The 16,253-nt window shown below is 43.6% G+C and overlaps 1 protein-coding gene across 1 annotated transcript in view; it reads left to right on the top strand.

Moving 5' to 3' along the window:
- HIPK2 (homeodomain interacting protein kinase 2) overlaps positions 1-16,253 on the top strand; it is a 204,685-nt gene that overhangs the window by 145,244 nt on the left and 43,188 nt on the right. Inside the window, exons 7-10 of the mRNA XM_067747155.1 lie at positions 2,032-2,194; positions 5,797-6,004; positions 7,097-7,218; positions 14,406-14,548. Of these exons, the coding sequence (XP_067603256.1) occupies positions 2,032-2,194; positions 5,797-6,004; positions 7,097-7,218; positions 14,406-14,548 (636 nt within the window). The remainder of the gene's footprint in view (positions 1-2,031; positions 2,195-5,796; positions 6,005-7,096; positions 7,219-14,405; positions 14,549-16,253) is intronic.

Here is a 16,253-nt window from a genome sequence, read left to right as displayed (position 1 = left end):
GGAAACAGATATAGGGTGCTTCACTGTGTGGGATGAAGACCAAGCGTGGAATCCATGGGCATCAGCTTCCAATTCAGAACTTGGTGTGAGACCAAGAGAAGAACTGACAACTTAGATTTCGGAAAATAAGCCTCGGAAGGAAAGAAGGGTCTTTGCGCATACCCAGGCTTACCCGAGAGTAGGCCTGATCCCCAGGTAACCCTAGAACTTGTTGGGCAGACCGTGGAGAACTCTGGGGCTAGAAGAAACCTCCAGGCCACCCCACCGCCCTGCTAGAGACCCCACCTCTGGGGCTCGGCCAGGGTTACCCCAGCATCCAGATTAACAGGTGAAAGAGACTCCACTCATTTCTCCACGCCAGGATTCCAGTGCACAGCTTCCTTAAAAACCACTCTCAGAATGAACCCAACGTGAAAGTGCTTTCCTCTAACTGAAACTAAAAACTCAGACCGTTTCAGCTAGAAGGTTCTGAGTCTAAAAGCTTTGTGTTGAATTGTCAGAAAACCGTTGATGCATTAACTACAGTCCAAAAAGAACACAAAATCTATTGTTTGATTCCTTCAGCCTCCATGTGAAAGCACTTAGCAGTGGGCTTGACACTTCGTAGATGCTCAAAACATGTTGGCCTTACCAGCATTAGTAATAGTGTTTCTAGCTCTTGGTTACTGGAGAATACGTTTTCCTTCCTCTCCAGGGCTGTCAGTCAGTAAATGTTTATTTAGTGTGCATTGTGTAGCCAATGTAAGTAGTCATTAACTCAGAAAGAATGTCTAAGTCAGTTCAGAACATCTTTCATGGAGAGGATGTTTTGGGATAGCCCACAAGCACCTGCTTGGCCCAGAATATAACGTACCTATAGTATGTGGAAACAGTATGCATCTGTAATCTTAAAATAGTAGAATTTTATATTGTTATTAAACTATTTATACCTAAAAATAAGTATTTTAAATTGAAATTTAATATTCATTGTCTTGAATATTACCATTTGAGGAAAATTAAGTTTAATTAGAAGAAGACACAAGTGAATGAAAAACAATGTATAAAGTCTAAAGGACACTATATGGTGGATTTTCAAAAGTTTGGTCAGGGCCACTCGTGGCTTTCCTTGTCCTTGATGCTGGTGTCAGCAACACTTCTATACTTGACTTTCATAATTAGAGTTTTGTTTTGATTCACAAATGCAATGGAGGAAGAAAAAGAGGAAGAGAAAGTTTACGTCATGTAACTGGGCAAGAATTAGAAAACTGAAAGGCAGAATGAAGGAAGGTAAAGAGAATGTACATGTGTATGTGAAGACTGCCAGTGATTAGCTCTTGATCTTGACAAATTACCCATCCTCTGTCTGCTTCAGCCTTACTCATAAAATAGGGCCAACGGTCGTATCTCTTCCCCTCGTGGTTGCTGTAGGACTGAATGAGACAGTGCTTGCAAACAACTACCACACTGTCAGTAAAGTTAGCCACTAGCAGTAATCATTAAGATCATTGTTCTCATTCCATACACAATCCAGGGAGGAACAAGCGTGGCACGAGGTCCTGGTACTGGGTTGGCTAGTTCCTTGGCTGACCCCTAGATGGCGCTGGTGCCCTAGACTAGCTGGAAAGGGTGAGCGCAAGGAAGGTGGAGGCAGGTCATCAACTGCTGTTCAACGCTCCCAATCAGAGAACTTATACGTTTGTTTATGCGCCAGAAACCACCTTGAAAGCTGAGAATGAGCAGTGAAGGTGCAGGCAGATCAGCAGCATGAGGAAGTGCAGTGAGAGCCCAGAGGTCTGTTGTGCTGGTGGAGAACCTTTACCCACCAGGATGGGGAGAAGAGGTAGTGAGACAATGGGGGGATTCATCTAAGTACCACCAACTCTTGCAAATGCAGGCGCTGCATGAGAAATCCAGGAAATTGAGACCTACCGTGAAGTGTCCCGGTTGTTTTGTTTATTAGATTAACTGTTCTCTCTCCGTTTTCTCCCCTGGATTCCACCTTACCTTCTTGTCCTTCCCTAATGCCTCTGTCTCTGCCTTTTGCGTGAACAGCGTCAAATCATGTTTCCAGAACATGGAGATCTGCAAGCGTCGGGTGAACATGTACGACACGGTAAACCAGAGCAAAACCCCTTTCATCACACACGTGGCCCCCAGCACATCCACCAACCTGACCATGACCTTCAACAACCAGCTGAACACCGTCCACAACCAGGTGAGTGGGGAGCGGAGGGGAAGGCAGGCGGGGCTGAGAGTGTGAGCGACAGGAATTGTACTTTCCCACCAAACCGAGTCAGGAGACAAAACTCCTCCAATGTCACGTACAACAGATAAAATCCCTCTGCTGCCACGTTCAACTCTGTAAGAAAGTGTGTGTTCCCAAGGTTATTTCCTTTGAGAATCCCAGGCACTCTTTGTATTGACTACTGGCTCATCAAAAGGTCCCAGAAATGACTCACTAAGGGAGTTACTTCTGAGATGGTACCTCTTACTGCTCTCCTGTCTTGATGTGGGAATAAGGTAAAGGAGATGCTGTGATCCTTTTATGACCGACATCTGCCTGATAAAGAATTCTAGAACTGGAAGGGATGCTGGCGGTCACCCAGCTCAGGCCCTTGCTCCTGGTGTCCACACTGCTGGGTCCACATGGTCTCCTTTCAAGACAGATAAAACCTGTCCTTTTCCAGTTCTTGGGGAGAATCAATTCATCAATCTTGTCACCAGAATTCCAGCAGTTAGAACTAAAAAGGGACCGGGAAACTGAGGTTTTCTTCCTGCAGCTTTCCAACCTTTTGCAGAAAATTAGCAGAATCTAACACCTAATACACTGCTCGAAATATGGATGACACCCAGGAAATAGTTACTGAATGAATAATCCCCAAGTCCTCACTCAGGCTGCCTCTGGCATCTAAGAGACTTTTACTTTTATTCCCACCAACCAGCCTTACCAGTTCCACCAAATAAATGTCCCTAGATTTTTTTCAGTCTTAATATCAATCTTTAATGACAACAGCACACCTCTGTGTGTGTGTGTGTGTGTGTGTGTGTACACACACACACCCCACCCCATAGGAAAGGAGTGTATATGTTCTAATCCTGAAGTGTGAATACTCTGCCGGGCCATCTACTCTTTTCCGACAGGTCCCCTACTCCCACGGAAGAGTCATTGACCCTGTTTTCCAGGCCATTCCTGGCATGGTGTGTTGCTAAGGCCCAGCTTTACTTTCCAGCCTGTCCTCTCCTTCTGCCTAAACTCTAGGAGAGGCTGCCTGGAATCTGCTGCCCCCTGGGGGCCCTTGGTGTTCTTACAATTCTCCTTAGTGGGAAGAGCTAATGTTCTCTACAGCCTGGAGTCCAAAATAATAAACATTCCCACCCAGTGCCTAGCTCAGTCCTCAGGCTAAGGCGGCCACAGCCAGTCGGGTGAACTCCTTGCCAAAATATCACCGTGGTTTTGGTCTTCATCACCAGAGCCCCATCGCAGTGAGTGGACTGTCTTGCTGGTGCCGTAAGCAGGAAGAGTAGAAGATACGTTGCAATGGGAAGGTTGGCCTAACTGTGAGGAAGGAGGGCCAGACCAAGATGCATATACAGTATTCGTTAGGCAACAATTGGAGATTTTTGAGCAGGGTGGTGACATGCACAAAGTAGTCTTTTGGAAAGAATGTTCTAGCGTCTGTGTCCAAAACGAATTGGAAGAGAGGAAGCAGAGGCCAGAGCATCACTAGTCAGGGCCTTACAGGTCCCAGACACCAGGACAGGCCTCAGCTAAGGAAGTAGTGATTAAAAAGAGGGTTCTGGGGACATTAAACGAAGGAAGGAGCAGCAGTACCAGCGACTGGCCAGAAGGGGGAGTAGTTGAGCACCAGCGTGGGAACTGGAGGAGATTGGTGCTAGTGCCCTGAAGAGGGAAGCTCAGAGGCAGGAAGATGTGAGGAGGGTCTGGTCTCTGGTGTGTAGAGTGCAAGCAGGTGGTGGGAAGTGTGTATGTGGGGAAGCCTCCCGGAGGGGTGAGGCCATGGAGAGAACAAAGAGGAAACACAAGTCGTGCCATCAGTAGCAACACAGATGCTGGCCCAATACAGACGACTGTATATAAAACAGATAAACAACAAGGACCTACTGTATAGCACAGGGAACTATATTCAATACCTTTTAGTAACCTATAATGGAAAAGAATATGAAAAAGAATATACACACACAGAGACACACATATATATGTAACTGAATCACTTTGCTGTGCACCAGAAACTAGCACAGCATTGTAAATGAACTATACTTCAATAAAAAATAAAAAAATTAGATTGGCCCAAAAGTTCGTTCAGCTTCGTAAGATCTTATGGAAAAAGTTCATAAGATCTTACGGAAAACCCAAACGAACTTTTTGGCCAACCCAATAAAAGATGCTGGCCCACACGTGTCACACGTGCATCCCCAGTCACACTAGCTGGAGGCCAATTGTGTGGTGCTGCAAAAACAGACACTTATTGTTACAATAATATCTTAAAATCTAAACATGGGCGCCAAATAATTTAGTGATTACTTTCAAATTCGTTTGCTTTGCACTGAAATTCAGCATCAAATATAAGTATAAAAATCATGCAAAATGAGACTTTATCCTTTTTATCAAATTTGACACACATGCATACCCTTCTTGAAATCCTGATTTTGTATGTGTCCACGATATCCTTGTGGCTCTTTCCCTCCTTACTTTTTTAGTGCTTGTAACCTCTAGTGGCAAAACCTCTTATAAAGGTTGAATCTGAAGCCATAGGTAACTCCACCTATCTTGCTAAAGGCTCAGCATGAAGAAGACTAAGATGGGGTGAAACTGGAGAAATCTCAGTTTAGAATTTCTTTTCCTTCCGTGCGTGGCTTTGCTTCACATGGAATTTCAATCTCAAATGCTGTCTCTTTCTGGAAGAGAAAGGAAAGAGGACATGACCTCAGTATCTGTCTAACCCATCTCCATTTAAGTTCTCTTGACCCACTGGCATCTTTTCTCCCTGCCTTCCAGCTTTAGTAGTTGAACGCCAGCATGAGAATGCACCGAATTCCAACAAGTAACCCCAGTCTCAGCATGTCCCTCTCCGTCTCTATTTCTGCAGCGTATTTCTTTACAGTAACGGTGCTCTGCAAACATCTCAGGGCATCTGTAAACAGTGCTGCCCTTAGACCTGAGAAAAAGGGCCCCCTGCCTGGGCCCTCCCCAGGTATGTGTGCTTCCATGCCAAGGTCTGGGTACCTGGCACCCCAGGCTTGGTTTCATCCTCCCCAGTATGGACTGTACCACCAAGTCCAAATACATGCACCCAAAGGCCCTCAAGTTGTGGGACAGAGCTGGGACAGGGAGAGAAGGCAGGCAGGCATTCAGCTCTACGTTCCAGTGGCCAAGCCAAGGAATCCAAGAGGGATTCAAACTCAAACCCAGTCTTCCAGGTGGTTATGAACGTGTACGTGCCCAGGTGGAAGGGCAGAACGTAAGTCCTTTAGCCGAGTTTTAACTTTGCAGTATTTAGACATGATATGCAGGCGTCCACTTGCATTTGCAGGCCCCATAAATGTTAGAAACAGGCCTGGATGTAAGCACCGAAGGTGGTCCTGTGTCTCATGGGGCTGCAGGTGCCTGCTTTTCCCTGAGACTTTCCAACTATATTTCCACTCCCCTCTGTTTTTGCTTTTTTGCTCTTGGTTTTCGTTTGTTTGTTTGCTCTTCTTTGAGTTCATTTATTTGATTTAGATTCGTGTCTCCCAACATGCCACCTCCCTCATTTTTTATTTGTGTTTATTTTTGTTTAATCCCCACCATTCCTTTAGGCTCCCACCTCCACCAGTGCCACTCTTTCCTTAGCCAATCCTGAAGTCTCCATACTAAACTACCAATCTGCACTCTACCAGCCCTCAGCGGCATCCATGGCTGCGGTGGCCCAGCGGAGCATGCCCCTGCAGACGGGAGCGGCCCAGATCTGTGCCCGGCCCGACCCCTTCCAGCAAGCGCTCATCGTGTGTCCACCCGGCTTCCAAGGTAAGGCTGAGTGGACACAGCCTCTCACCTGCTTCCAAGAGGACCACCTCTGGGGCGCCAGCCCCCAAACTCTTCTGTCCTGCTAAAGCCCTCTTCATTTCTTTTGCTGAGAGCCCTGGCTTCACTGAACTTGAGGGCCCCCGTACTGCGGCGGCCAGCCTAGAAACAGTGGGACTTACGTTTCGGCACCAAGTCAGCGTCTTGTTATTCTCATCACCTGCCAGTGGTTTCGGCCCAGGCCCAGTTGCTGTCTGTAAATCAGCGCATTGTGTGTGTTCCCATTGTTATGCTGATGTCAGCTCTTGCGTTTCCTCACATGGAATATCCTGTGTGGCTTATCTGTAAAAAATTGCCGATCTCCAACAGCCAACTAGTCCCAGTTCTTGTGAAGAATATAAATCTGTCTGGAAAGCATTTCCTGGACACCACCCCCCGACCACGTGCCCACCAGGTGATCCTTTGGCCATGCACCCCGGCCTCTTCTCCTGAAGACTCTAAGCTGGAGTTGGCTACTTGGTTACAGTTTACACAGAAAGCTCAAGAATTTGTCTCTGAAACCCTCCTGGTGTAAGTCTACGTGGTTCAGTCTGAATCAGTGCAATTCCAGCCGCCTCACTCCTCCCCCAAGGCCTGGCTTTGACATACGCAGATATATCTTCATGTCAAAAGCAGTTGTTTTCCTACTGTAATTTGCCAACATAACTGTTCCACTTTTGGCTTTAAAGATTCCTTAATCTTTCAAAGACCTAGTCTTTGAAAACATTCAAGGCTGTTTTCGTGGTTCTTTTAAATTTTAAGTTAGAGGGAATTCCCTGGCGGTCCAGTGGTTAGGACTCCACGCTTTCACTGCCAAGGGCCCGGGTTCAGTCCCTGGTCGGGGAAGTAAGATCCCGCAAGCCATGTGGCATGGCCAAAAGAAAAAAAAATTTTTTTTTTTTTAAGTTAGAAACTAAAGGGGAGACTTCCAAAGGACCAGGCGGTACCTAGTGCCAAGGGAAGCTGAGAGCTGACACAGCGGGCTAGGAAGGTTCTCCTCGTCCAGCTGTTTCCAGTCACTTAGCCCTTTTCCCCCTTGCCCGTTGTCTGGACTAGGATTGCAGGCCTCTCCCTCTAAGCATGCTGGCTACTCTGTGAGAATGGAAAACGCGGTTCCCATCGTCACTCAAGCCCCAGGAGCTCAGCCTCTTCAGATCCAACCAGGTCTGCTTGCCCAGGTAATTCTTTCTTTATTATTACTGGTATTACCATGATCCATGTTAATGTTGTTCACAAAAGAGCTATATCTTCGCTAATTCCCTCCCTGGCAATGAGTTAGATGCTTGAAATCATTAGAATATATCAGTAATATTCTGAATGATACCCAGGTGAATTACCTTCCTAAGTATCTAGCTTACAATTACAAGAAGAAATTTAGACACAGGGAGAGTCTGGGGAAATTATCATTGTATCTTTGTAATGCAAATTAATATGGGAGACCTAGGGTTTAATCCTAACTCTCTGTGACCCAAGGCAAGTCAGTTAGCATTTCTTCCTTGTAAAATTGAAATTATTTTTTTAAAGCCAAAAAGAGCCTTGGAGATTATCTCTTTGTTTTATAGTTGAAAACCAGGATCACAGAAGCTTTGGGATGGAACCTTCCTTATCTGTTCACACAGGTACTCTGACAGATGCTTAGAATGAAATCACAGAGGTGAAACTGGTTGAAAATATGTAAAGTGTTGTGGAAATTTTAGGTAACCATAGTGGTGTAATGATAATAGTAATCAATCCTTAATGTCACTTGAACCTTAATAACAAATATATCCTCATTATGCCAGGCACTTTACAGTTGTTATTGATTTAATCCCCACAACATAGTAAGGTATTTGTCTCCTTTTGACAAATAGGGGAAATGAAGCACAAGCACTGGCTCAAAGTCACACGGCAATTAGGTGGCAGAACCAGAACAGAAACCCAAGACACCAGCATCTGTATTTTTACCACCATGCTGTACTGTTTCTGCTGTTGGGCGTCAAGGACAGCTTGACCAAAATGTCGGTGGTCTAGAGGCACTTTTGTTTTTAAATAAAGTTGGTTCCCAAAGACACTTACTTATGGTGTCTTTTGTTGAATAGAGGTTTGGGGTTTTAATTTTAATATAGTCAAATTGCATAGGTCTATTTTGGACTCACTCTATGCTATTCCATTGTCCTCTCCAATATCCTATTGTCTTAACTATTATGACTTTAATATATGTCTGGTATCTGGTCAGAAAAGCCCTGCTCCTATATTGTTCTTCAAAATTTCGCTGTCTCTTCTTATCCCTTCGCTTTTCCATGTGAATTTTATCATCATCTTTACATAAGAATTTTGGTTCCAAAACAAGCCAAAACAAAACCCAAAACCCTGGTTTGTATTTATTGGACTTGCATTGGATTTATATTTACTTTTAGGAAAATTGACATCCTTATAATATTAAGTCATCCCTGAACATGGTATAACTGTATATAAATTACCTTTTATTCCTTTCACTAAAGTTTTCTTTTGTTAGAATAATTCCTAAATATTTTACAGTTTTGTTATTAATAACTTTTTTAACTGTATGTTCTAATTATTTGTCATTGGTTCATAGGAATGTAACTGATTTTTCTTTATTGAGTTCGTTATCTAGCAATCCTTCCAAACTCTGATTAGTTCTGATTGTTTCTGTGAATTCCCTTGGATTTTCTATGTAGACTATCTTTTCATTTACAAATGATACAGTTTTGTTTCTTCCTTTACAATCTTTATAACTTTTATTTATTGTTCTTATATCACTGTGCTGACAGCCCCTCCAAAACAACGTTTAATAACAATGTTAATATTGAGCATCCTTAACTTGAACCTACCTTTAAAGGAAATTCTTCTAGCTGCTTGCCATTAGGGATTTTGTTTACTCTGAAGAGTTGATAGGGACGCTTCATCAAGTTTGCTAATTTTTTTAATGAATTAATATTAAATTGCATCAAATGTTCTTTCTTCATCTATTGAAATGCTCCTGTGTTTTTGTTCCTTTATCTGTTAATGTACCAAGTTACTTAATAGATTTTGTAATGTTAAAGTATCCCTGTATGTCCAGGGTGAACTTTCTTTAATCATGATGTGCTTGATGTGTTTGTATGCTTTTCAATCCTGGATACTTTGCAAACACTATAGCTAGTATTTTAGCATCTATGTTCATAAGTGAGAAGCGGCATGAATTTCTCTTTCTTGTAGAATCTTTATCTGCTTTGGGCATTGAGATTACACCAATCTCGTAAGATATGCTGGATATTATTACCTCTTCTTCTGTTTTCTGGAACAGCTTGTTTGAGATTGATATTAGCCATTCTTCATCTCTTTGTTCTTATGTCCAAACTGAGACTGCAAATGACCACTAACACCAGCTTCTGATGGCACAGAAAGCTGTGTCTTGCTGCAAGTTTGTAAACAGAGAACCTTCAGCGTATAAAGCACACCTTCTACTCCTTCCTCTGTCTCTGGTCCTCATAGCTCCCTTTTGTTTGCAGTAGGGGTGGCTGGGCCCGTGAGCCATGGTCGCTGAGCCTGCGCGTCAAGGACATGGTAGACCAAAGTGCCTTGACATGCAGAGACGCCTAAGAGAGATTAAGTTTAAAAAAAAAAAAAAAAAGTCCTGTCCTATCTAGCATCACTGTGTGTCTTTTTGTTTACTGGTTGCTTTTGATTTTTCTGTCACTCAATTCATGCCAATATGTTAGCCTATTAAGGTCGAGCTTTCCTAGGTTTTTGGGTTTTTTCTCTTTTTTTGGCTACGTTGGATCTTTGTTGCTGCGCACAAGCTTTCTCTTGCTGCGCACAGGCTTTCTCTAGTTGCAGTGAGCGGGGGCTACTCTTCATTGCAGTGCGTGTGCTTCTCATTGCGGTGGCTTCTCGTTGTGGAGCATGGGCTCTAGGCGTGCGGGCTCAGTAGTTGTAGCTCGCGGGCTCTAGAGCACAGGCTCAGTAGTTGTGGTGCACGGGCTTAGTTGCTCCGCGGCATGTGGGATCTTCCCGGACGAGGGCTCGAACCCGTGTCCCCTGCCTTGGCAGGCGATTCTTAACCACTGCGCCACCAGGGAAGTCCTCTCCTAGGTATTGTTTAATGGTCCCTTCAAAGGACGAAAATAAGCTAACTTCTAAAACTAGTAGGGCAGCTATAAAAAAAAAAGAAAAAAAGCAATAATTAAACACACAAGCTGACGCCTTCATTTTTCTTGGGATAAATTTCTAGGTATAAGGCACTCCAAAGATTATTACTTTAAATATATCCCAAAATTCTGCGTATTTCTTTTTATCTGAATAGTTATACTTTTTCCAGGAGTTTATCTGTGAAAGTTTAGAGAGTCTTTTAAATCCATCCCTCATGTTAGCTTTGTTTGCTCTGCCCTTTTCTGCCCTACCTCCCAGCAGCATCACATGTCCCTCAAAGGGAAACACTCTCTCTGGGGCACCCCAAAGATGTGTTCATGGAAGAAGAGGGTGTAATCACACCCTCTCATTTCAGTGACATGAGGGTGACATGGATTGCCTTACCAGTAACGCTTTTTTGATACCGCCTAAAAGGAGCTGTCACCTCTGTCCTTCCAAGCCCCAGCCTAGAGCTGGCATCTTGACCACCATCAGAAACTATGAATGAGTAGGTAAAGGTAGAGAGATGGGAAGTACAGTTCTTGATTGATACAGTATTGAATTTATCTCACGTTTCAAATGGCAGATCCCAGACCCGCTTTGACCCTTCAGAGCCCCCAGGATTTGGAGATTTCTGGTTGCCAGATCCTTGTAGACTCTGCCCTGCCATGAAGAACTTTTATGCATTCTTCTAGCCAATCAGCTTGTATCACCTGAACCCCTTAAATGTTTCCCTAAGGATAAACCACTGGCTTGGACTCTTTAAACTGTTAAAATACAAAACTTCGATGCTTCTTGAAACCTTCTCTGGTTATTTTCAGCCAGTCTGTCCAGCCATTCTGTCTTGCCGTCTGTGTCAGTCTTGCTTGGTGCCTGATATTGTTAATGAATGAGGAAGACTCTCTCATACCACTTTTATGCAGTTCCCACCAACACCTGATCCTGAACAGGGCCAGCACTTTTATGTATCATCTCCATAAAAAGAGGTAGTAGTTTGGCTGAGAGCGTGGGCTCTAGAGTTTGACTGCCCGTGTCCAGGTGCCAGCCCCACCACTTACTGGCTGTATCACTTTGGGGAAGTTATTTTTGAATTTAAATTTAATTGATTAGTATCATCGATATTGTATCATTATTTTCAGCTCAGCCTCATAATATACTATGATTCCATTTCTTTTCCTGTACAGCGTGTTGTTCCTGGAATTAATGATTGTCTCATCTTTTCATTGGGTTAGTTTCCTCTGTGTCTATTATTCTGCAGCCCCAAACTCTTCCCGAGTTCTAAAAGGCTTGTGTGTTTGATGTGTTGATGTGTCTGAGCACATTGAGAAGTTCAGTGGTGGTTATGTTTCTCTCTTTCTGAAATCTTTTAAGACTCTCCCTGTCTACAGTGGTCTGAGATTTCATGACGGCATGTTTCCTTGTGAGTCTTTTAGAATACATCGTCCTGGACAACCTATTTGCCCTTTTTACCTGGAGAATTTTCTTTTATTTTTGCCTTTGTTAACTTCTTCCCTTCCATTTTCTCTGTTCCCTCTTTGCAAAATTCTTATTAATTAGGTGCTGGTGTTTCTGAAGTGATCTAATGATTTTCATATCTCCCCCCGACCCTGCCCACCTTTTTGTCTCTATATATTCGATCGATGCTACTTCCTAATATTTTCTCAACTCTATGGAATCGTTAATTTCTGTTGTCATAGGTCTCATTTCCAAGAGTTCTTTCTCGTTCTCTGAATATAGGTATATCTTCTTATACATGATCTTGTTTCATGGAGATATATATATAGAGATTTTTTTTACCTCTATGAGGACACTAATTACATATTTTTTTGAAATTTTCTTCTGATTCCTACACTGTTGTTGTATCCTCTGAGTTTCATTTTTTTGTCTTAGTGTCTTTCATCTTAGAAGCTTCCTTTAAAATCTGGCGATCCCTGGCTGTTCATTCATATCTAAGACTGAAGCACTGAAATAACTGGAGAGCTTCAGGGGCAGGGCGGTGGACTTCTCCATAGCTGAATGTGGGCTTCTGTATAGACCAGTAAGGAGTGAGCTCAGCATTTTCATTGGCAGATCCCCTCTCGTCAAATGTATCTATACTTTTTTCTCTTGGAATAGTCAGTTTCCCTAGAGAGAATGCTCCAGGCTCCTGCTTTGAGACTGGGGAGGCCGGGTAATAATTCTACATACCAGGGATCTGGGGGTGAAGGCATCTCATAGTTTAATATACAGACTGGTCCTTAGATTCCTTCAGTCTGTGAACTCAGTAATCGCCCTTCTGGTTAACAGCTTCTAAAATTTTGTTAACTGATATTGTCACTTCCTGTTCTCTTTGTCCTATGGCTCTATATATTTTTTTCATTCCTTCACTGTCATTTTAGTTGAGCTTAAAGAGGGAGAGCAGTAAATGTATGTTTAATTTACCATATTTCCAGGCAAGCTATTTAACTTCTCTGTGTTTCAGTTTACTCATTTGAGAAAAGGGAGGGGGAAACAGTCCCTGCCTCACAGGATTGGTCTTAAGAGCAAGTCAGAAAATCTATTTATGGTCTTAGTTCTATGCTTGGCACACGGTATGCATCCAGAAATATCAGCGCCAACCTTATAAATTATAAGGTAGTAATAAATTATAGAAATATCTGATGAAGTGTTGTCTGAAATGAGCTGAACACACCAATCAGTGATAGAGGTACAAAAATATCTCCCTTTGAAGTAAAATGTTAACATTCATTTTAGGGAAATAGGGAAAAAATAATGTCCTTAGCTTGATGTCAAGATGTATTATTTTAAAATGACATTAGTCAAACTTTTTATGAGATCTGAAATAAGTTCCAGGCAAAATCAGTAGAAATCTTACTGCCAGTGAAACTGTTATTCATTTAAGCTTTTGAGCTCATAACTGTTTCAATTAAATTATTTTTCTGCTCACTGTGTTTGAATTCAGTAAACCTGAAATACAGTTAAGTATAGTTACTTGCCTCGGTAGAACTGCTTCCTTCATTTCATCAACAGACATTTATTAAGCATTTACTGTTTTATCTGTGGTCCCTGAGCTTTCTGCCTCTATCAAAAAAGATCAATAAGCAAACAGGCAATATCGACAAGGTATAAGAGATTTCACTGGGTCTCATCTGCCACAGAGATGACAGGATAGACCTGGTGAACGATCCACTCAGGTCTGAACTGCGGCTGTATCACTTTATACACATCACTGCTTATTAAGCCTTGACTCAAATTTGTAATCCACTTCCAGAAGTGCTTGTTTGTACGTGTGAGCCAAAACACACATATTGAACACATGCACAGTTTGTGGAGCACTACATTATATTAATTACCCAGTGTCAGTCATCTCCATCCCAATGGAGAGAGAGATATAACTAAGATCCCAAAGCTTTTAAGTCCTTGATCTGCCCAAGAGGAATTTTACCTTAGTGGTGTTCCTTCAAGTGTCCAGCTTTGGACAGCTGTGTTCATTGTGAATCATTTAATAACCAAAGGCAAGCAGAATAGTGACTGTAGATGCAGAGAGCTCAAAACACAATACACGCACGTGCACGCACACGTGTAAGTGTGTTCAAGGAGGAATCAAGAAAGTTCGTTTTAGACTTCTTAGAAAACGCTTAATATTTACGAAGAATCAAGCTGCAACTCCCCCACTGTCTCATTTTTGCTTTGAGGAAAAGTCAAGGTAATTCTCAGGTAAGCTTAAGGTCCCAGCTAAGGATTGTACGTCACACTCGCCTGCCCTCAGTTGCAGGCAAGTATCCCTCAGAATTATGTTAACTTAGATTCAGAAGATAACACAAGTTGGACCTCTAGATTCTAGCTGATAAACACAAGGCAAAATATTAAATAAAGGATACTAGACAGAAAACTTCTTGAGGGCAAGAAGTTACCCTTGTATGGCCCAATTCAACTACCTCAGTCTCTCGCACGTAATTGTGTGACAGAATAAATCAATAAATGAACTCTTGGAAATTGTAAGCTTTGTTCATTAGAGCAAATTTATAAATAAATCATTCTTCAATGTGAATGAATTGCTTCCATACAGTTCTTTGCCCATATCCTTATTATCTTCTGTTGACATCCCATGTGCTGATTTTATCTCCCCTGGATTTTGAGGCCGAAGAGCAGGTCTCCACTTTCACACCTATCACAGGGTCGAGCACAACTCTGGGCACAAAGTAAGTGCTTGACTCATGCAGATTGATTTTATGACTAACAGACACGGTGACAGCAAACGTCCTCTGTCCTACAGCAGGCCTGGCCAAGTGGGACCCAGCAGATCCTGCTTCCCCCGGCGTGGCAGCAGCTGACTGGGGTGGCCACGCACACGTCGGTGCAGCACGCGACTGTGATTCCCGAGACCATGGCCGGCACCCAGCAGTTGGCGGACTGGAGGTAAGCAAGGCAGCAGGCATGTCTGGGATGGGAGGCACATCTACCACTGACCCAGAGAGCTGCTGGGCTGGCCTGTACCAGAATCCCCTGCTTTTTAAATTAAAAAGATTATTAGGTGGAATAGACTACAGTGTAATGAGAGGTTATTTTTAAATAAATGTGTACCAGGACACTAGAAAATCAGCTTCATTACATTATGGTCAGTTGTCATTTTCAACCCAAAATTCAGTTCCATTATTTGATCACCAGTGTAATTCACCAGACTTGGCATGGGACGATTTTTTGGTTGTTTCTCAGAATTAAATTCCACTCCCAGAAAACAAAGATGTGTCACCAGCGAAAGGATGCGGAATAGAGTCCCCGGGGCTCCTATGCAATTCCGGAAAGTGTTCTCGAGGTGTTCTGAGACGCGAGCACACTGGAGTCATCGCAGACCTCCCAGGGGGAGGCTTGACAGAAAGGGCTTTATTTGGGATGGTAAACTCTGGTGTGTTTGCTGAGTGTGTCTCTTCGGTTGATAGTCATATCTTCGAGATCCAAGTGCACTTTCCGCAGACCCCAGAGGCAACCAGCTGACAGCCACCAGCATGCCACACCCCCTGCATCTGTTTCCAGAGCCCCCCACCCCATCCCGCTCGCCAGCTTCATCACTGACACGTCGCTCCGTTGTTTTTATGGCCGCTTTCCACTTTTCCTTGTACCTGCCACCCACCCCACGCCAACACCACCACCATGCCCCGCTGCACCAGTGCAGAACCAAATGGCAGCCCCCAAGTTGTCCCCAGCTTCCTGTGGCCCCTTGCACTGTCTCTCTTTCAGCCCAAACAGCAGGGCAGGTCGCACCCCTCACCCTCTTGCCAGCCTCCATACCAGCCGTGGAGCCTCCTGACAGCTCCTTTTCTGCCCTGAAAGGCTACTGTGAACGAAGAGCTCTGGACAAAAGGTCGAGAGGTGGAGAGGCAGGCCCCCAGTCCAGCCTCAACTGCAGCTTCCTCTGTTCTGCCAGTTAATTTTCTAATTACTAATGTACTAATTCTAATTTAATTTAGTAAGAAGAAGAGAGGAACACGGGCTGCTTATCACAGCCCCATTCACTTCCCATTGACAGCACCCTCCCTACATCTCCCCCCACTCATTGGCAGCATTTTCAAACCAGGTAAAACTGGGGTCATGTCTGGCCCTGCAGGACCTGGGAAAAGTTACTTAACCTGTATGGGCCTTGGTGCTTCTTCAGTAAAGCGGGGATATTCGCCTATTCATAGGATCGTTGGGAGGTTTAAATTTAAGATAAAGAAACAAAGCACTTGACTGAATTTAACCTACCCTACCAGCGCCTGGTACATGACAGGCAGTAAATAGATCTGTTATCTGCCCTTCCCCCATCCCCACTGGTTCATGCTCAGCAAGACCACCTTCCCTCTTCAGCTCATTAGGAACAGCAACCAAGTGGAAAGCTGTTTGACCAGTTGTGTTTTTCTCCTCACCCCTTCTTCTCCTAAAAGACCACACGTACACTGTACTCCTTCTTTCCTTTGTCTTTCAGCATTTCTAGCTCATTGAATTTCAGCAATACTCACATACTCACTCACTCATGCATATTTTCTTATCCCTCATCCCTCCTCATCTCTGATCTGGTGACCACAGAAGACACCTAAAGGCAACACAGTTTCTTTTCAGTCTCTTCTCCATTTCATGTGTGGTCCAA

This window comes from Pseudorca crassidens, chromosome 8 (assembly GCF_039906515.1).
Source record: "Pseudorca crassidens isolate mPseCra1 chromosome 8, mPseCra1.hap1, whole genome shotgun sequence".
Taxonomy (NCBI): Eukaryota; Metazoa; Chordata; class Mammalia; order Artiodactyla; family Delphinidae; genus Pseudorca; species Pseudorca crassidens.
Note: the sequence above shows the minus strand (reverse complement) of the source record. Positions and strands in the feature narration are given on the sequence as shown.